This window comes from Vigna unguiculata, chromosome 3 (genome assembly GCF_004118075.2).
Source record: "Vigna unguiculata cultivar IT97K-499-35 chromosome 3, ASM411807v1, whole genome shotgun sequence".
Classification (NCBI taxonomy): domain Eukaryota; kingdom Viridiplantae; phylum Streptophyta; class Magnoliopsida; order Fabales; family Fabaceae; genus Vigna; species Vigna unguiculata.
The window spans coordinates 10,996,063-11,017,798 of NC_040281.1; the positions used below are offsets into that span (position 1 = coordinate 10,996,063).

Here is a 21,736-nt window from a genome sequence, read left to right on the forward strand (position 1 = left end):
GGCTGATCAACGAGGAAGTTCTTTTTCCGCCAACACCGAAGCCAACCCCAAAGAGCAATGTAAGGCCATCTTCACTCGAAGTGGAAAGGAGGTTGGGCTAGGTTCTAAAGAAAAGGTGGAGGCTAGAGAAAAGAAAAAGAATGAAGAAGCGATTCAAGAGGAAGAAGTTGATGAAGAAATTGTAGCAGAGGAGGAAGTTAATAAAAGAGAGGAAAATGAAAAAGAGAAAAAGAAAAAAGAGAAAGTTGTTGTGAAACCCCTTCCCTATCCTCAAAATCCTTCAAGAAAAGAGAAAGAGAGACAGTTAGCTCGGTTCAAAGACATATTCAAGCAGCTTGAGATCAAGATTCCCTTTTCTGAAGCACTGCAACAAATACCCTCTTATGCAAAGTTCATGAAGGAATTCCTTGGCAAAAAGAAGAAGTACATAGAAGAGGAAACTATTGAAGTGCAAGGGAATTGTAGTGCCATAATTCAGAAAAATCTTCCTCCAAAATTCAAGGATCCGGGTAGCTTCACCATCCCTTGCACCATTGGAAATCAAGATATGGGAAAAGCTGTTGTTGACTTAGGGGCTAGCATTAATTTGATGCCCCTATCTATGCTTAGAAAGATTGGTGGTCTCGAAGCCAAGCCAACAAGGATGACCTTGCAACTAGCAGATAACTCAATCAAATACCCTTATGGCGTGGTGGAAGATGTGGTGGTGCAGATAGATAAGCTCAAGTTCCCGGTTGATTTTGTGGTGATGGAAATGGAGAAAGATGAAGGGGTACCACTCATTCTTGGGAGGCCATTCATGAAGACAGCCAAGGTTGTCATCAATGTGGATGAGGGAACGCTGAAATTGAAGGACCAAGATGAGGAAGTGAATTTCAACGTTTTTGAAGCTGTGCAAGAATCAACTGATGAAGAAACTAGTCTTAAGGCCATCAATGAAGTCTTATCTGTGACTAGTAGACCGTGGCAAGCTTCTAAGTTGCTTGGAAAGTGCTCAAATTGTTTCTCTGCAAAAGTGAATGAAGAGAGGGAAGAGAAAGATGATGCTCTAGTTCACCACCACTCTTTGATGGGGACTAATGGACTTAGACCTGGCCAACCAATTGTGATGAGAAAGGAACATTTGAAGATTTCTCCTAGAAGATTCAAGTCAAATTGGGCAAGGCTGTGGGTTATTAGAGACATCAAAGTTGATGGAAGAATTGAAATTGAAGCTCCTTATTCTAGAAGAACTAAATTGGTGACTAGTGATCAATTGAAGTTGTATAGGTGTGAGGTTGGGAAGGAGCACACCAAAAGCAACAACCAAGCTTAAGCGCCTTATCCGTCAGGCTCGTGACGTTAAACAAGTGCTTCCTGGGAGGCAACCCAGTGCTCTAAACTCATTCTAGCTTTTAAATTTCGTTTTTAAGATAGCTTTGTGTTTTTATGCATGTGTGAAGTGTGTTAGCATAGGTTGTTGTGTTTGAATTGATGTTTAAACTTTGTGCTAATTTTGTTGCATGCATTTGTGAATTTGTGGAAGCATAGCCTAGAATGTTGTTAAGCATGTTTAGTTTTAGGATGGTGTTAGCATGTGCTAGTTGTAGCATTTTGAATTGAGTTTAGCCTTTGTGCATCATAGAATGTGGTAGTGTAAAATTGGGTTTGTGAGAATAGTAGCAGCATAGCTTGTGTAGTAAATTCATATCTTAAGTTAAGTTTTGCATGTGTTTTGTGAATTAAATGTTTTTGCTTGAGTGTGAATGCTTGTTTTAAAGTTGGAAAAGCTTGAAAAAGATGCTTGCAAGAGTGAAAGGTTGGGTGGAGTACAGTAGAGTCAAAACCAACCCATACATAAGCCAAAAACACAAAATTCCACCACTGCAGCTTAACCGCCTGGCGGTGCATTCCCTCCCGCCAGGCGCCATCTGTCAAATAAGCCACTGGTACACTTGCCAAAGTCTTTAACAGTAATCGATTACAGGCTTTGGTAATCGATTACATTGAACAAATTTGGGGTTGTGTAATCGATTACGGTGGTATGAGATGTCTAAATTTTGGTAATTGTAATCGATTACACTTTCATGGTAATCGATTACCACACACTTTCATGATAACAATTTTTTTTTAGCCTTTGTACTGCATTGATAAGAAACTTTAACATATTCCATTAATTAAAGAAAAATAAAATGAGAAATAAGTTGCACATAACTTCAAATGGAAAGCAAAATAAAAAATAAAAAAAGATTTACGGCAACCATCTTATCTTCTTCTTCCCCGGTGATCCACAAACCATCCAGAATTGATATCTTGGTATTCTTCGAAAGGTGTTGGTGGTCTGATGTCTCTAGTTTGGATGAAAAGCTCGATATAGGAAGAGATGCGCGGTTTTTTGACAGATTGGTCTAGACTTTGTACGTGTGTCCAATAACTGATCATTTGTGAAACATCAAAGTCACATTTGATTTCCGCGGTGTCATGATATAGTCGTCTGTTGCGTATTGTTGAAAGGCGACGATAGTCAATTTGTTTGACAACTCTACGGTCACCACACTCCACTAATTGAGTTACGGTTTGTAATAATTCATTGTAGGTGCAATCATGTCTGATGGAGAAGGTTTTCGTGGAATCGGAACGAAACTCAAGACCAAAACCTAATCGACTCTCTATGATACCAGCACCCCTTAAAGGTCCACCAAAATAAAAATAGTTGATGAAGTTGGGAGAGAGTTTGAGGATGATGATGATGGGGTGTTTGTAGTTAAAAGAGAAAGGATTTCTTCAGGTGATCTTGTGAAGGTGACGTACAATTCAATCATGGTGTTCAAAGGGAAAAAAGACTTACATTCCAACATTTGAAAAACATGTTCATCTGTCTTTATTTCAAATGCGTCATAGACAATATTTCCTTCAGAAGTCATTGTGGGTCGTCTGAAGTATAGGTTGTTAATGGTTGTGTGTGACTGGCTTGGAATGGCTGCACAAACTCTTTGCTTCAGCATGTTGTATGTGCAGTTGTATGGAATGCGAACAATCTCCAGAGTCTGGCATATGAACTTCGCCCCATCCTCACAGAGTTTGATTTCACCGTTTGTGTATAAGGCAGCTATGTAAGAATTGGAGAAATCATGCGACTCTGTTATGCCAAACATTTCAGGGGAAAATTGTTCCATCTTTGGGTTTTCTATTAACAAAGAAAAAGAGGAAGGAGATGTCAAGCAATTGATGTGTTGAAAAGTTGAAAGTTTGCATTTGATGTAGTGTGGGGATGTGGTTTTTATAAGCATAGTAGTTGCACAATTATTGAGTGAATGAAGAAAGACAAAATGATAAAGGTTGAATTCATTATGTACATATGCAATTGTCATATTGAAATAATACACATACAAAGTACAATATTGTCCCATAATGTGATAACTTTATTTCACAACAACATTATTCAACGGTGGTTGCATGTGCCGCATGGTGGCCTTCATGTCGGTCGTCGAGGACGTCTCTCAGGTTGTGGGGGAGGAGGGGGTGACTCACTTTCGTCATCAGTATCTTCCATTTCCACAAATTCAGAACCTCCTTCTGACACATTAAATGGAATTTCAGGTCTGTAGTATGGTTGTGAAGACGAGGCACCTCGGTATGCAGATGGTGGAGTTAGTGCTGATGTCCCAAACATTTGTGATGGAACACCCCCATAGCTGGAAATGTGTGGGCCAACTGAACCACCATAACATTGCGCTGGACTTGATCCAAAGTTTGAAGGTGCTGGAAAAAAACCATATGAACTGGGAACCTGTTGAGATGACGATGGAGGATGCATTATGTGATCCCAATTCCCAAATCCAGCAGATACATTTTGTGACTGAAGGAGGCTGGAAAAAGGTGTATCCGGACGAAACTGCTGATGTGAAGGCGGATTCTGATATTGCTCCGGCATGTCATACTAATACAAAATATAAAAAATTAAATTTTATTATTTAAAATCAATTATAATAAAAAATTTAATTAACATGCAGGGAATGAAAAATTGATTCTCACTTCATCATCGGATGATTGCGCATTAGCCGTTATATACCGAATGGTATAATTTATGTACCATTGCATGTAGGGCGAGTTATCACGCAGATGGCCACTTTTGGTGAAAGGTTCGCCCTGAACAATGGAATTATGGCGATTATTCCATAGCATGATAAAGTGATGGTGATATTGCCTCCAATTAATTTCCCCTCTTCTTCGGAGATCAATTCGGTGAACCTCATCCAGGTTCATCGGGTCGCATGGGATGTTTTGTCGCCAACCAAACTGTCTAACTACCCGGTCAACTTGGTGCAATTCAACCGTCGCAAAACATATAAGAGGAACCAATGCCCGACTAATTGGAGAAACATTTATTATTATCATGCGATTAACATGTGGCTGTCGATATGGTGTCCATAAAAACTGCAAAAATTAGTGTTAATAATTTGAAAAGAAAAAACTAAGGGAATTTCAAGGAACAAAATACTAGAGCATGGATTGATAATGAACCTGCTTTGGTTGAATTTGATCAAATTTTATCCGGAAACCAACCACAGTTGTTTGGTCATGGAACACAGAACGTGTTTGTCGACACCATCTCACACTTAAGGGAAACGCAAGCCCAGCCACAATCTCGTCCTCCGTGACTGGTTGTATTTCTGGAGAGATGCATGTAAATCTCTCCCACGCCCAACACTGGAGCAATAACATGCATCCACCAATGTTGTCTTGATGGAATTTTGTGCTGTGATCCAGTGCACAATAGAGGCATGCCAATACTGCGGAACCCCAACTAAAATTTGAAATATGCTCCAAATCTGTTAACAATGGCAAGAACATAAAATGCACGAGACTGGCTGATGTATCCGGCATCAACATGCTGCCAATCAAAATGAGAATGTGTGCTCGTGCATACTGTCCAACTGTAGCCAGTGTTGCGTCATCCGGTAATTCTCGGAATCTGCTATTTAGCCATGATAGCTTTATTCAGTTCCCTGTAAACATATTTTCGGGAGGAATATCCCCCAATAAATCTTGACACAGTTGTAGTAGGTTTCCAGAACTTCCACCGGTGACGGGTTCACCATCAATTGGCATCCCCAGTTGCAGTGAAACATCTTCCAGGGTAACAGTTGTTTCTCCGAGTGGCATGTGAAAGGTGTGAGTTTCAGCCCTCCACCTTTCACATAATGCTGTTACCATTAGGTGGTTAATCTCCATATTACTCACTTTCAGAACGTGACCAAAACCAGCTGCATCAATTACCATTCTGACCCTAGGGTCAATAAGATCTGTATGTTTTAGTATCCAGATAGAATGGCGTCATGGTCGGAGGACCCTCTCGTTTCCTTCCCAAATGTGGTTGGTGATGTGATCGTCTTGATGACGCAACACGGACAAGTTTGCTGGGAGGTTGTTGTTCTGAGCCATAATAAACTACATAAAAGTTTATGAAAATATTAACAGAATATCATTTGAACTTAATCACTAACAAAACAAACAAAAAACAAATAATCATAAAATTTACCGAACCTGTTAGGAAAACGGAGGACAAATAAATTTTTCTACGCTACAAATCCAACTACTACAGGAAGGCAATGAAGTATTCAGTGATGTGAATGTTGCACCTCATATGGATACTTAAACTACCTCACCACACTATTCACTCACATGCCTTACTTCTCATTTTTCTCTCTCTCACGTACTCCACCACCTGTCTAAAAAATAGGACCCTATTTTCCTATACCTCCATGCACACCACCACATGGCTCCCTATGTTTGCCACTCAAACCTTCTCTTCAATAATAATCACTTTTTCAGAGAATCTCATACTATTTCTCACATTTGCAGGTAGCAGAAACATTTCCAATCAAACCATTATTGTGAATACTATCATGTACAACAAAAAAGGATGCATTATTTTCAATAGTAATGTGCAGAAGCGTGATTTAATTTGACGACAGAAGCGTGAATTTGTAATAGTATCATGGCAGGTGCAGTCCAGGAATCACGCCGAATCGAAAAAATGTAAGAAGAAAACGTGCTTGGGGGGCACGTTTTCTGAATAGAAAACGTATGGGGGGGGCACGTTTTTAAAGTAGAAAACGTGTGGGGGGGCACGTTTTCTAGTAGAAAACGTGTGGGGGTGCACGTTTTCTAAAAAAATTATTTTTTTTTTCCTTTTCACACCCCTTAACCCCTCCTTTTGCACACCAACCCACTCCAATTCTTTGTAGTAACTAAAACACTTATATATTCTACCACACTACCATTGTTTCTCTTATCAAAAGTTCTCTGCATACAAGCTTCACATCTGAAATTTTCTGATCTATTTTTCGATCTAAAAAATTCGGGTCTAAACTTTCATACCAACCTGTTCAAAATGAGTTCCTGGAATTATGGAGGATCTTCTTCGTCTAATGCAATCGATGACGAACCTATCATTCCAGACATTGTCGAAGAGTTTACTTCCGATGATTTTGAGGAAGACAATGCAGACAATCAAGAAATTGTCCCGATTCCTCCTATGGATTATAATCCCTATGGGGAAGTCCAACTACAAGAACGCATGCAATTCGATTCTAAAGAGGCAACGGTGTCTGCCATCAAACATTATCACATCACTAATGGATACAGCTTCAATGTGGTAGAATCAAAACCGCATCTTTATGTTGCACGATGCATCCATTACAACAATGGATGTCAATGGCGTCTGAGGGCTAGTTATAGTAAAATCCGACATCATTGAGAAATCAAGTCCATTGATGGTACACATACGTGTTTCTCTACATTAATGTCACAAGATCACTGCAATCTAGATTCGACCCAAATTGCTTCCATTGTTTTTCATTTGGTCCGCACAAATCCAAGCATTCGCATCAAAAGCTTGGTCGCTGACATCAAAAGTCGTTACGGATACACAGTCACATATAGAAGAGCATAGATTGCAAAGGAGAAAGCAATAACAATGGAGTATGGTGATTGGGACCAATCTTATAATGAAGTTCCCAAATGGTTACTAGCTGCCTAACAAACCAATCCTGGGACAATTTTTCAACTTTCCGGTCCTCCAGTTAATATTGATGCTGAGGATGGAAGTTCCACATACATTATGAAACGTTGCTTCTGGGCATTTGGACCTTGCATTGAAGGTTTTAAGTATTGTAAACTTGTTGTTCAAGTGGATGGAACCTTTTTAACAGGCAGATATCATGCCACCTTGCTAACTGCAATTGCTCAGGATGGAAATAGAAACATATTTCATTTGGCATTTGCAATAGTAGAAGGTGAGACAAAGGAGGCATTGATTTGATTTTTTCAACTACTACAAGAGCATGTAACTCCTCAGCCAAATCTCTGCCTAATTACTGATAGAGGCAAGGGAATTTTGTCAGCCCTACGATCGGAAGAAGTTGACTGGGAATCAGACAATCTTCACTCTGTCTACTGCATACGTCATCTGGGTTCCAACTTCAACAACCGCTTTAAAAATGCCGATCTCAAGAAACAATTCATTAACTTGGGTACGACATTTTCCTAACTTTAAATTCCAGATGCACAAAATATTTCCTATACATAATACTTTTTCATTTCATTTTATATTTCTTTTTCACAGCTTATGAAGTCAAACAACCTACCGTGCAAGCAAAACTTTCAGCTATGAGGTCCCAATTCCCACAAACAGTAGCTTGGATTGATAAAATCCCCTTACATAAGTGGTCTCAGGCTTATGATGGGGGGCGCAGGTACATGCACATGACAACAAACTTGGCGGAGTGCATGAACTCTGTGCTTAAGGGGGCTCGCTCATTACCTATCTGTGCACTTTTGAAAATTACATTTCAAAACATAAATGCTTGGTTTGTTGAACGCGGCTTACAGGCAGACTCTATGTTAAGAGCTGGACATCAATATCCAGAAGATGTCACAACCTTGCTCCAACAAAATCAACAGAAATCTGCATATTGTCATGTTCAACGCTACGATCGAGATAATTCAGAATTCGAGGTGCAAGAGATATCGAGCCCCCATTACTATCGGCCAAAACCAATCTCATTCACTGTCAGATTAAACGATTGGTGGTGTGATTGTGGTCACTTCCAAGCTAGTCGATTACCCTGTCAGCACGTCATAGCTGTTTGTTCTTTTGGTCACATGCCACTTTCAAATTTTATCGATCTAGTTTACACCCTTGATAACATAAATAAGGCTTATCAAGTCCAATTCCACCCCCTGCGAAATGAGGACTATTGGTCAACATATACAGGTCCTAATTTCAATCCAGACCCCCAAACTAGGCGTAAGGCTTCGGGACGACCTACAAGGACTAGGATCCATAACGAAATGGATCAACCCGTTACGGATAAGCCAAAAAAATGCTCTTATTGTCGCATTGAGGGTCATCATAGGGGACAATGTCCATTTCGCCAATAATTTGTACATTTTTTATTTCAATTAATTTAATTTTCAATGTTTTTTTCTTCTTTCTACAATGTTAAAACTAAGACAATTTTCTATGAACATTAATATTTCTTATGCCTTCATCAACTACAAGTTCAAATACTTTATTCTTTTATGGAGCAACAAAACTTTATCAAATGAGAACAAATTATTATGCTCGCCTCTGTATCCAATTCTAATTTAACAACTTTGTTTTTCAAAATTTGTACTGTAATCGATTACAATGGTATTGTAATCGATTACAATTCACTCGAACAAAATGCATTAACCATGTAATCGATTACACTTCGTCTGTAATCGATTACATTACACCCAGAAAACTGCAACACATGCAGTAATCGATTACAGCCTGCGGTAATCGATTACTCAATGAAAAACGTATTTCCCCCCCCCCCCACAATTTCATCTAAAAACGTGCACCCCCCAAACGATTTCCTTTCAATGTCGTTCCCCTCCACACGATTTCCTTTGAATGTCGTCCACCCCCCACGCGATTTCGCTCGTTGACAAAATCAGACCGAATAACGTTCGGGGATTACACGATTTCTTCTTAACGAAAACGTTCACCCCCAAAACGTTTTGCCTAGTTCTGTAATTTTTAAAAAATTTGTCTATATCCGTAATAAACCATACTCATTTGCCTAGAAGGGAAAAAAAACCGACAATTCACGTACGATCCATCATTGCCTTTTTGATTCTCATCCTTTGCAACAGTAATTTATAATATTATTAGACTCATATAATACCACACGTTATTTTTCATACCCAGTAATTTACTACCTATTGATAACTTTCTCAACACAAAATATGTTTACCTGTGCATTTCCCAAGTCATCCCAGAGTCGAAGAATTGTTGTCGGGGAAGAAATGATGGCAGGGATTCTGTCTATTATCTCAATATTTTCCTCGGTTAATCTCTCACCCAAAAGAAAGAAAGTGTGAACCATCACAATGTGCACTCCAGAGCTTACTGTCCCATAGGAAGGCTTTGCACAGACTCTTCCGCTGCACAAAAATCATCATATATTTTACATTCTATATGATCATCAAGATATCAATGTTTCATTATGATAAAATTCTCAATATGTACATATAAACCAAACTTCTTGCATATGCATGACTGAAAAATTCACATGAATCTTAGTAAACTAAGGATTTACAGTAGATATGATTTTAGGATGATGAGAGAGAACATAGATTAACAATGATGCTGTAAATAGTTTATCTGTTGCCCCTTTTTTCTCTTACAATCGCTTCCTTTCGATTGCCACAATATCTTGATATTAAAATTGAAAATGTATTTTGTAGTAGTGTTAGGGTATAGACAAGGGAAATGAGAAAAGGATAGAATTCTTAAATTTGTGGGACTCACATTATCTATGGCTGCTGACTCATTGGTTAATTTCAGATTGCAGCGATGTGCTTAAATAATCATCATACAATCCTTGTATATTATGAGATATAAGACAAACGCCATCCTTTCAAATTAAACACATTTCCTCGGAATATATAGCTTGCATTAAGTAAATTTACTTTTGTTCAAAAACATTTATCTGTTAACAGTAATGGCGTCCCATGAAATTATCTTTTTTTATGTTTTAATTTGACTCATGAGAAAAAAAAAACTAAACATAATGAAAGTTTTGCCATGGAAAAGTAAAATTTGAATACAATGTTGAAATCATTTGAAGGTTCAAATGGTTATTGAAAACGCCTTTGCAAGCATGCCATAATTATTTTTCATTCCGTTGCAAACTCTATCTTTATGTCCTGAATTGTGACAGGTCCACCGTATTTTGGCACCAACGTCACCACAATGGTATCATCATCTTCAGCTTCCAAGTCTTCTAACAAATCCGTTATTCCCAGTCTAAGACAGGTTTTGACCATCTTGTTTCTGTTCATAGTATGTGACACACTCACAAAGCTTCCTGCAAACTCACTATTGCCTGGGTTGATCTCCTCTTCATCTTCGTCGTTGATAAACACATCAAACTTCAAATCTTTTTCCATATCAAACTCAATTCCATCAATCACCAACACTTCTTCCTCTTCTTCCTTCTCCTCCTGGCTCCTCGACAGCTTTGGCCTCTTCACAACAGTGCTTACCTTTGAATTCAAAATCAGAGGAAACGTTACACTCGTAGCCTCAGCAGCTCGTGCTGCACTAACTCCAAAACTTTCTGCAAATGCCACCTTCTTCTTAGCTTTAGCTTTAGATTTAGATGTTCTAGGCTTAGGCTTCTCGCGGAGCCATGGAATTTCAACATCTTTGTAAACATACCCCAACTTTTTGGTGTCACATGAATCTTTCACCTTTACACGCACAAGGTTCTTGTTCTCATCATAGAAATAAAAGATAGATTCCAGCCAATCCTTATCTGTGAAATCCCTTCTCTTCCCACGTGGTAATGTTTTCCATATGTTCCACATTCTATCGACGTTGGCATGGTGAGCATAGAAAAGGGGGTCTCTTCCAGCTGAATAGAAGACTCCCAAGTCCTCACGGTGAGGCTGTCTCGGATCACCAGTCCAAACGTGAACTGGAGTATGAGGAACAGTCTCTAAGGACCCAGCACCCCCAGGTTCACCACCAGCACGATAAGGGCTTCCTAGGAAGAGCGATGGGATTTTCCCACACGAGACAACACTTTTATACATTGTAGCGAGGTTATTAGAGATTTGCTGTTTTGGACTTTGACTGGCGTCTTTGTTTTTGTTGTAGTCTAGGTTTACAAGAGTTGGTGGTTGATGATCAACATTCCGGCGAGGGTCATATAGAGGGGAGTTTGTATCTGTGAAAATGGAAGGGATTACCATGCCACCGTAAGGGTTGTCCCAGTTCCAATATGGAATAGAAAAATCTGGGTCATTAATCAAGCTTCCCAGTATTCTCTCATAGAAATAAAGGTACCAACGATGGAAAGGGAAGAATAGCCAGGAACCGTGGACTTTGTAGTCAAGTTCAGGGAACCCAACTTGGTGATAGGCATCATTGCAGTAAGCACAGTGGATATTAGCTTGTTGGGTGAAACTACGAGGGTCATCAGGAGGAAGGGCTTTCATCTTACTCAGAGCTTTCTGATACTTGGCTACGTAGGTATCATCCACATACTGAGCAGCTGGTCTAACCCTAGGGGTTCTTCTGGGTCGTGGAAACTTGAAATCTATGATGTTTGAATATTTTGGAGGGCAACAATTGGTGGGTGGTACATCTGATGGTAACTCCGGTAGGCCACAACCTTTGAGGTTAGGGGAAGTTGGAGCAGCAATGGCGAAAGGATTGTCTGCAAGAGTGGAAGCACCGTACAGTCCTCCAAACCCAATCAGAACGTTCCTCCTATTGTGTGATGCTTTTGGTTCTTCATTTGGTACATTGTGGTTGGTGTGGCATGAGACTTTGTAGAGATGGTGGCGTTTTGGTTTGCGATGTTTGGTGAGGTGTGGGAAGGAAGAAGAAGATGATGAAGAAAGGGGAATGGGGAGTGATGTAATGGAGATACAAGGCATGATGTTGATCTTCTTCTGACTCCAACTCATCTACCACATATCCTTTTTATGGTCACATTGCAACAACCTTGCTCTTGCCCAGATAAAAAAACGGATTATTAAGATATTTTCCCAACCATCACATCAAATAATAACTCAAACCAAATAATGTAATAATGTAAGTTTAGAATACATAAATAGGAAAATTATATTTTGGAAAAAAAATTTTCAAAGTTGACAAAATTACTAGAATTAAAATAGATTATCATTTTATTTTTTAACTAAAATAAAATAATAAAATAATATTTTTTTAACTTAAATTGATAATTTGTCAAAAATTTGTTAGAAAAAACTTTGTTAACCTATCTTTTCCCTACATAAATATGTGTATCTATAGTAGGTTTTATAAGGGTAATTTAGGTTTAAAGTTTTTTTTTTTTTTTATAGATTTGTTGTTTCTTTTAAAATGTACCGGTTATTTCAGATGATTTATTAAAAATCTACCATCAAATAGAAAAGAAAACAGATTTTAAATATATAAATACAAACTTAAATTAACCTAAGTGAATAATGTTTTTTGTTTGGAAAATATTTTTTTACTACAATTTTTTCTGAAAATCTTAGGTATTATTTTTTAAATGATTTTCCATTTTTTTATTTTTCTATTTTTAATATTCTAAAACTACTTAAACAATACCACAGTAAAATAAAATTGTCAAACTATAATAATGATATCTTTTGTTTTACATATCACCACATACTTAAAACCTTATCCTCTACGAAGAACAGTCGTTTCAAATTATTTAACTATTTCCTATACGTCTGATATGAAAAGACAAAATTTAACATTAAAATTCTTACACGTGAAATAATTTGATACACGTGTATATATGTATATAATAATTTTATTGGCCAATATAGTATTGAAATGTTGAAATACTTTGCAATGTAGAACAATAATAATTATACAACTATTTTACATAATCTTCGTCGACATTATAATTTCAAATATCCACGTTATATACAACTATTGAAATTTAAGTTTATGCTTTTTATTTGTAATAAAATTATAATTTCCATTTTCCATTTACAATTACTTTTATTATATTATAAATTTTTTAAATTTGTATATTACTTATAATTAAAAAATTATTATATTTCTATTTTAAATGTTCTAATTTTATAAAATAATATTTTTTAATTAATCATCTTTCGATTTTAATTTATAGTCGTTCTTATCTAATTTTAAGCTTAATTAATTTGATATTTTTAATTGAGTTTTTATTAAAAAATATTATATTGAATACTCTAATTTCATTAATTTGATCTTATTCTATACAATCTCCTCTCACTCAGAAGCTAACTAATTCTTTCTCTCTCAAAATACAAACATACTAATAAGTGAATTTGACCAAGAGGAAATGAGTGAGATAATCTCAACAATGAAATACTTAAACAAAAAATATAAAATATTTTTAACATTCAGTAGAATAAAATATTTTAATAGAACTCGATTGAGAAAAACTAAACTTTATTTAATAGATTATTTTCAAAATCAAAACTTTTTTAAAAAAATTTGAACTCCATTCTATAATCAATTAAAAATTTGTTAGACAAAAAATAATTCAAAAAATAGAAATGTTGAAAAATCAAGCTAGCTTCGAATAGTGTGATGTAACATCCCAATTGAATATTACAAATTTAAATAATAAAATAAAGAATTAATAAATAGATCTCATTTATTGAAATGTCAATTCTCGAAAACGCGGAAAATTTAAAACTTTATTTCAATGACAAATACTCTTAAATTCATACTTATAGAATTTCAAATAAAATATTCAAATTTGATAATATAAAATTTTACAATTTATTCCAAAAGCATAATAAAACTCTAGTAAAAACTCTTCTCCCAAGACTAGCCCTGCTCTGGATCTACACCTCACCAGATCCACCTACAACATCATCTACTCTCGTGTGTCACGTACACGATTATCGCTAAACACAAGCAAATAGGGTGAGATAACAATAAAAATAATCATATATACAAGCGGGTTGGACCTGAATGTATCTATGTTGAAAGTATGCTCAAAAACCCTAAACTGCAAACATATGGATATTTCGTTCGTGTACCTTGGAATGCCAATTGGAGGAAATCCAAGGTTAAAACAATTCTGGCAGCCCATGATTGAGAATGTTAGCAGGCGATTAGCTATCTGGAAAGGGAAACTTATAAGTATGGATGGCCGAGTATATTTAATTAAATTTGTTCTATTTGTTCTGCCTCTATACTATTTGTCCTTTATAAAATGCCAAAATACGTGAGCAACAAACTCCTAAAAATGCAAAGAAACTTCCTTTGGGGTTGGAGTTCGGAAACTAAGAAAATAGTATGGGTCAAATGGGATAATATATGAAGATCAAAGGAGGCAGGGGGACTTGGCATAAGGAACATTCAAAATTTTAATGATGCACTCTTAGCCAAATGGAAATGGAGATTAGGTACGAAGGATAATGGGTTATGGAAACAGGTCCTAGAGTCAAAGTATGGGTCGTGGAGAAACCTTAATGATCCTATTGTATTGAAGTTTGCTTCAAGATGGTGCATAGACACCCATAAGGTGTGTGGGGGCACGTTGCAAGGTCTTTGGTTTGATAATACCATTGAGTGAGTGTTAGGTGATGGGAAAAAAGTGAAGTTCTGGGAAGACAAATGGGTAGGGGAAGAAACACTTAAAAGTAGGTTTCTGAGGATGTACATGATATCAGATTGTAAAGATGGTGCTATTGGGGAGGTCGGTCACTGGGAGGACAATGTCTGGCATTGGGACTTATTATGGAGGAGACCACGATTTATGTGGGAATCAACTATTGAGAAACAACTCCTCCTCGTTATTGATGGGCCACGGTTACGAAAGGGGTATTTTGATACTTGGAAATGGAAAGAATATGAGGATGGGATATACTCAGTAAAGACAGCTTATAAAGCACTGCAGAAAACTGTTGAAGAAGTACAGAACAATGAGTTCAAAATGCTGTGGAGCACAAGAGTAACTCCTAAGGCTCAAATACTAGGATGGAGAGCATTCTTGGATAAATTACCGACTAAGGATAACTTGCTTAAGAGGGGGATTGAACTACAACATAGTCTTTGTAATGCACACGAAGAGACTGCAGACCATCTATTTTTCTCTTGTAGGGTGACCCAAATAGTATGGAATATGTGTGACAGGTGGTTGGGGTTATGCATTGTGCACCATATTAAAGCCAGGATCAACTTTCAACACTTCCATATTTTTTACTTTAATAGTAGACAAAATCTTGCTTTGCAAGGAATGTGGTTAGCTATTATAGGAAAAATTTGGAACCATAAGAACAGTGTAATCTTTAAACAAAGGAACGATGTAATCTTTAAACAAAGGAACCCTATAGAAATCTTTAGTCAAGCTCAAATGACAGCTTGGGCGTGGATAAAACAACTACCTTGTTCTCCTATAGTGATTGGTGCTTATCCCCACATACATGTCTAATATCTCTGGTATTGATTCTAATAATTAGAATTACAACTTTCTCAAACTAGATCCGCCACTGAACCTACTAGTATTCTCCACATACAAAATTAAATGAATAAAGCAATTGTGAGTGGATCTTGTGGATATAGAATAAGCCAAACAATTAGAAGAGATGAGGAAAAAATGTGCAACAAAATAAAAATAAATGATTATGAAACTAAAGACAAATAGTATAATATATATATATATATATATATATATATATATATATATATATAAATAAACAGGGGTCGTTTAATGACTTATGTCATCTAATGCTTAGAACCCGGTGAATATAATTTATGTATACGTCCAATATCTTAACTCGTCTAATACTTAGACTCTTTTAATGCTAAGACTTAACCTTTGCATTTTCCATACTTCCTACCAATACTTAACACAAGGCCATGCACGCCCACCAAGGCCCATACATGCCAACGCACGCCCACGAATGCACATGCGTGATTATGCACGCCCATGCATGCCTATACACATGCACACACACATAGAATTTAAATATTATGAATATTATTTTAAGAAAATGCTGAGTCTGGTTTCTCTACCTGGTTTCTCTACCGAGGTTTTTTATGTTGTGTTCTACTGAGCATTAAAAATACATTATTTTGGTGTTTTAAAGATAACTTTAATATATTTTAAAACTTTAAAATTAATGACCATCAATGTATTTTAAAAGCACAGTAGAGGAACAACATACAAAAATCAATAGAGAATTCAAACTTGAAATTGACTTATTAGAAATTATTATTTCTAATAATTTAATTAAATAAAAATAAAGTTATTAAAACTCTCATGTAGGTTGCAGGCTAATCCACAAACTCGTGGGGGCTAAATGTTATGCAAGATGGGCCTAAGAAATTATACTACATTTCTTATGTGGGACGGGTTGGGCCAATATGCTTTTTATGACCAAATGCGAGGTAGGCTAAAATGGGCTGAGTCGACTTGCATTGTAATCCCTATATTGGTTACAACATATCTTTAGTCTCTTAAAAATCTAAAACCAAGAGAAATAAATAATAGAATTTTCATAATACTCTATTGCAAAACATACTTGCATACTTGTATTTATTGATGAAAACAAACACGTAAGAGGGAAAATGAGGATTATATGTTAATATTAGAGAAACTCCATCGTAAAGTATACACTTCTTATGACTAAAACTCTAAAACTACTTTATCCTCCCTACAAATGAAAACATAACCAAAGAAAGCAGACAATCATGATACCATGTGAAATGAATTTCATAACAAACAACATTGAAACTATTGAGGAAATGGAACAAACAAATATATCAAGAGAGACGAAAAAAATAAAATAAAGGTAGAAAGAAATATTTCACTTAGGAGTATCCATATTTTGTGAATACACTTAATTACTATTAAAAAAACTTATATTTCATGTCAATTTTATTATGAAATTTTTTTCGTAGAAAATATTTACAAATTTTGTTATAAAAAGAAAATTGCTTAAAATTGTTGTCAATATTTTTTGCAAAATCTTTTGTATAAAATAATTTTACAAAAAAACTTGTAAGAAATACTTGAGAATTTAATAATTTTGTATAAAATAATTATCTACAAAAGAATTATCTGTCAATTAAAATTCTTAAAAAAATGAGAAAAAAAGTCTTTTTTAAATTTTTTTTAATAAATTTGCAAGAAAAAATTCTAGAATGTTGGATTACATTGCAACTATAAATTTATATTTATGATACAAAATAACATTTAATGAAATATTGAATTACATAGGTTTGAATTCCAATCCAATAACAATTGAACGTGTTTTTGTTCCATATATAAACTCGTTCTCAATAGAACTAAGGTAAAGTGCTAAACCATTAGGGAGGTGTTCCTTGAATGAGTGCGGTCATCTTAAACCAACATAGGGATTCATTGGATTACTATAAATTAAAGAAAATTATCATAAAGCAAGGACTTGACTTGCTCCTCTAGTCCTGGAAGGGACTGTTCGTCATCGTAACTGTACATCAATGGCACCATCCTTGCCAGATTCAGTGAAGCCTTCGTGAATGTTGGATGGAACTGTTTATGAAACAAGCACTCTTGGTTCAGCCTCTTCCACGCATCACAGATCTTGCTCATCACTCTTTCTCTTGCTACTTCTCTCGTGTACTCTGCCTTTTCCATCATCAGACAATTCACGTACGATCCATCATTGCCTTTTTGATTCTCATCCTTTAAAACAGTAATTTATAATATTACTCATATAATACCACACGTTATTTTTCATACACACAGTAATTTATTACCTATATTGTTAACTCTCTGAACACATAAAATATGTTTACCTGTGCATTTCCCAAGTCATCCCAGAGTCGAAGAATTGTTGCCGGGGAAGAAATGATGTCAGGGATTCTGTCTATGATCTCAACATTTTCATCGGTTAATCCCTCACCCAAAAGAAAGAAAGCGTGAACCATCACAATGTGCACTCCAGAGCTTACTGTCCCATTCTCTAAGTATTCTTCAGCACTGGGCAATTTCCCAGACCCAAACCATTTTGCTTCAACTAGGAAGGCTTTGCACAGACTCTTCCACTACACAAAAATCACCATCTATTTTACATTCTATACGATCATCAAGATATCAATGTTTCATTATGATAAAATTCTCAATATGTACATATAAACCAAACTTCTTGCATATGCATGACTGAAAACTTCACATGAATCTTAGTAAACTAAGGATTTACAGTAGAGTAGTATAAAATGAATGATATGTGGGTATTGTCTTACCGCATTTTGTAGTGAGTGTATGGGGTTCCACCCGTGCTTCTTATACACCTTAGAGCTGATTTCATTTGTGAGATTATAGAGGACCCTGAAACATGTCTTCATGTAATCTGGTAGTTGTTCAATGGCTGTAATGTCCCATCTGCATTGTTCTTTATTAATCTTTGTTTTTAATTTGATCTATGAAAGGTGTTATTGTGAATAGGTGGATTCATTTACCCACCTGCAAACAGCTTCTGTGAAAAGAGTTAACTCGTCTAGAGTCCCATAAACATCGAAAATGTCATCTATTATGTAGATCAAAGATATTGGTTTTGTGAGTTCAATCCTTTCCTCTGATAAAGTAGGATCCGCGAAGCATGCCAACGACCAAATGTACCATTTAAGGGGTTGGTTTCTCGCATACACTAACTCGTTGGCTAAACCAAGCCCGCTCCACCATCTGCAAAAATGATTGAACTGTGAGGACTCATCATGATAACAAAATACCTTAGTTCATCAATTATATTAAACTTTCATCATACTTCGAAATTTGACCAATCTCTCGATGGTACGAGCACTGTAGCAAACTGAAATCCATTTTTGCAATCTCTTGAAAGGAACTTAGCCATAGATTCTTGTCATGAAAATCGCCCAAGAACTTTCTAGCGGTAAACAAGGGCAAGCTTTTGTGAAAAGGGTGTTCTAAGGTTCTTTTCACAAACTTATCTCCATGACTGTCGATGCAATCTACCTTTCCCTTTAGGACCTTGCCACTAAATTTTTCAGCTTCAGCAAGTATATCTTCCCCTGCTACGGCTAACTGTGAAGCTTCATATATGTCTACCATCCCCTTTATATTTTCACTAAGTTCTGGCCTGAATTTTCTCTCCTTGTCCGTGAACTTTTCAAACACCTCTGTGATGTTTCCAATGAACAAACATTTTAGCCTTCAAATAATATCAAACGGGAAAGCAACCATGTTTGTTTCGAGAGAATGAAAGAGGCGAAAAGAGCATGGAATTGACAGAAGCGAAAGAACTCTCTCTTGGTGTCGCGGGATTAGTAAAAAAATAAAAAATAAATAATTAAAGAAAAAAATAATTAAAATTATAATAATCAAATATTGAATAAAATTAATATATATATATATATATATATTTAATTTTGTTTTTATATAATACATTAAAAAATAAAAAATTAAAGATAATTAAATTTTAAATTTAAAAATGAAATGTTTAAACGAAAATATATATATATATATATATATATATTATTCGATATTCGGAAGTTCATAATTTTATCAATGTCGATATTCAATGATATTTGTCCTTTATAGGAAGTTGATATCTGAAATTAGTTTTGAGAGTGAGATTTATATTATTTGATCAAATAGTTAAAGGGTATTTTTGAGATTTAAAATGTGTTTGAGAGGTAGAAGAAATTTATGAGGTGCAGAAAGAAATATCCGTGCATTTATTATAAAAGGACAGGTGCAGGAAGAAATATCCGTGCATTTATTATAAAAGGACATTTTCAGGTTAAAAATCTAAACCCCACATTCGACAACTTCCGCTCTAATGTGTCGAGATTTGCTGATGAATTTTCGTGCAGTTTGATTTTTGTTAGAAGAGGTTTTTTTTTTTATTTTATGTTGAGTAAAACATCATTTAATATAATCAGCTTTCATAAAAGTTAATCCATCGGAAAAATATACAGAAACAAATATTTTGAATATAAGAATAAATGGAATTTTTTTAACAGTATAATTTTTTATATCTTTTTCTTTCAAACCAAATTCATTTTCATTTTTTTCTTTTCTATTTTTCCTTATAAATAACTTATATTTTTTCTTATTTCTTCTCTTCCTTTTTCTCATCTTTCTACTTTAATATCTTCCCTAAAGTATAACATAAGGTTGTTAGGATGGAAAAATATTGAAGATTTCACAACAAGTAGACAGTAAGTTCAATTAAGATATAATTAAAATATATATGTGAAATAATCTTCATCAAAGTTTATTTTTAAAAATAATTTAGACTTAACTTTATGTTTTATGTAATACCAAAGTCTATCGTAAAAAAAAATTATTAAATGTATTTGTCACTCATTATTAATGTATTATGAATATTTAATCTCATTCACAGTATATATTTTGTGACATGAAATTGTAGTATATATATGGAGTCACCTCTCATATCTTTAAACTAAAATAAAATTTTATCTTGGATTATTATTTGTTTCCTTTTTTTTCTCTCAGGTATGTTCCAGATATTTTGCATGTGTAATATTTTTAGCCGCACAATTTGTACGAATGATTGGATGAAGATGATGAAGACGCGTGGAAGTATAAAGTTTAGTGGAACCAACCTTGGGACGCAAAGTAACCATGTTGTCTGAATAGCCTGAATCGAAGTGCAATCTGATGAATATGATTACCATAACCACTCCCAACACTACTACAATTCGCGTATTGCTTCCCTATCAATGCTTCTATTTCGTCTTGGAAGTAGTAATCAATGTTTAAGCGCTGCATTACATCAATCATCTGCAAACCTTTGAATGAGCTTTCATCCACACTCTTCCACAATTCATTCTTCACCACCTCCACTTTCTCCCTCAGATTCCTCCTCAGATTTCCCTGCCAAGGAAATTCATAATCACTTCAACCCTTCATGTATATGATTGTGTTTGTTTTTTGTGTGTGTGATGTGGTTATCATTTTCAGGTTCCAACAACAAGATTAGCAAAACATGAAATTTTGACCTACCGTTTTGTATACTTCTGCGCTAGACCTTTCCTCCGGAACAATGTTCCATTTGTTGGCAATGTGAAGAGCATCAAGTTTGGAAGAGTTGAAATATTGAGAATGTTGAGCCTTTGGTGCAACAATTTGAGGTTTGGAAGAAAAAATGCAGGACTCGAAATGCAGCGCCATTGCCAAAAAAATATGCCAATTCAGATGAAGCAGATAGATAGAGAGAAAGGTGTGAGATGAATGACCATAATTTGGTATATTTATAGGGTGAGGAGTGAAGATGATAAATAGTGCATTCCGATACTTTGGGGTGACATGATATCATGAACAGTGTGTTATCATTTGGAAATTCACTATAGAGTTTGTGTGGGGCCCATGGATACATACAACACATAAATAATGAAGCTTCAATTTTTTTCAACTTTCATTGTAGGATGGGACAATCCCACTACTCAAACTTACTGAATACAATTCAAAACGAGTTTAAAGGTGCACGTTGTTAATTTATTTAAAAGGTGCTGGTTAAATTAGGCTTTCATCCTTGTTTTTCAGGGAAATCTTAAATATTTTTTTTCTTTTTGTATATTTTGATTTTATTTTCTATTTTAAAAAATTTGATACAATCTGATTATTTCATTTGTAATTTTTTATTTTTTTTAAATAACAAACTTATCACTTGTTAAGTTGGTATTGTGGCAGTATACAATGTGATAATGAAAGTGTAATATGTCACT

General features: G+C 35.4%; 3 protein-coding genes across 3 annotated transcripts; all 3 read right to left on the bottom strand.

The window, feature by feature from the left end:
- Positions 1–3,388: 3,388 nt before the first annotated feature.
- On the bottom strand, positions 3,389–9,722 carry LOC114178714. Its single transcript, XM_028064769.1, has 3 exons — positions 9,703–9,722; positions 9,270–9,459; positions 3,389–3,919 (listed from the first exon to the last, which is right to left on the bottom strand). The coding sequence occupies exons 2-3, from the start codon at positions 9,399–9,401 to the stop codon at positions 3,455–3,457; spliced, it is 597 nt and encodes a 198-aa protein (XP_027920570.1). The 5' UTR covers positions 9,402–9,459; positions 9,703–9,722; the 3' UTR covers positions 3,389–3,454.
- A 280-nt stretch (positions 9,723–10,002) lies between these two features.
- On the bottom strand, positions 10,003–12,019 carry LOC114178711 (polyphenol oxidase, chloroplastic-like). The gene has a single exon (XM_028064764.1). It carries the CDS (start codon positions 11,992–11,994, stop codon positions 10,195–10,197), a length of 1,800 nt encoding a protein of 599 aa, XP_027920565.1. The 5' UTR covers positions 11,995–12,019; the 3' UTR covers positions 10,003–10,194.
- A 5,184-nt stretch (positions 12,020–17,203) lies between these two features.
- On the bottom strand, positions 17,204–21,250 carry LOC114178712 ((3S,6E)-nerolidol synthase 1-like). Its single transcript, XM_028064765.1, has 7 exons — positions 21,015–21,250; positions 20,615–20,885; positions 18,790–19,162; positions 18,489–18,707; positions 18,269–18,407; positions 17,822–18,070; positions 17,204–17,708 (listed from the first exon to the last, which is right to left on the bottom strand). Exons 1-7 carry the CDS (start codon positions 21,180–21,182, stop codon positions 17,421–17,423), a joined length of 1,707 nt encoding a protein of 568 aa, XP_027920566.1. The 5' UTR covers positions 21,183–21,250; the 3' UTR covers positions 17,204–17,420.
- Positions 21,251–21,736: the final 486 nt, after the last annotated feature.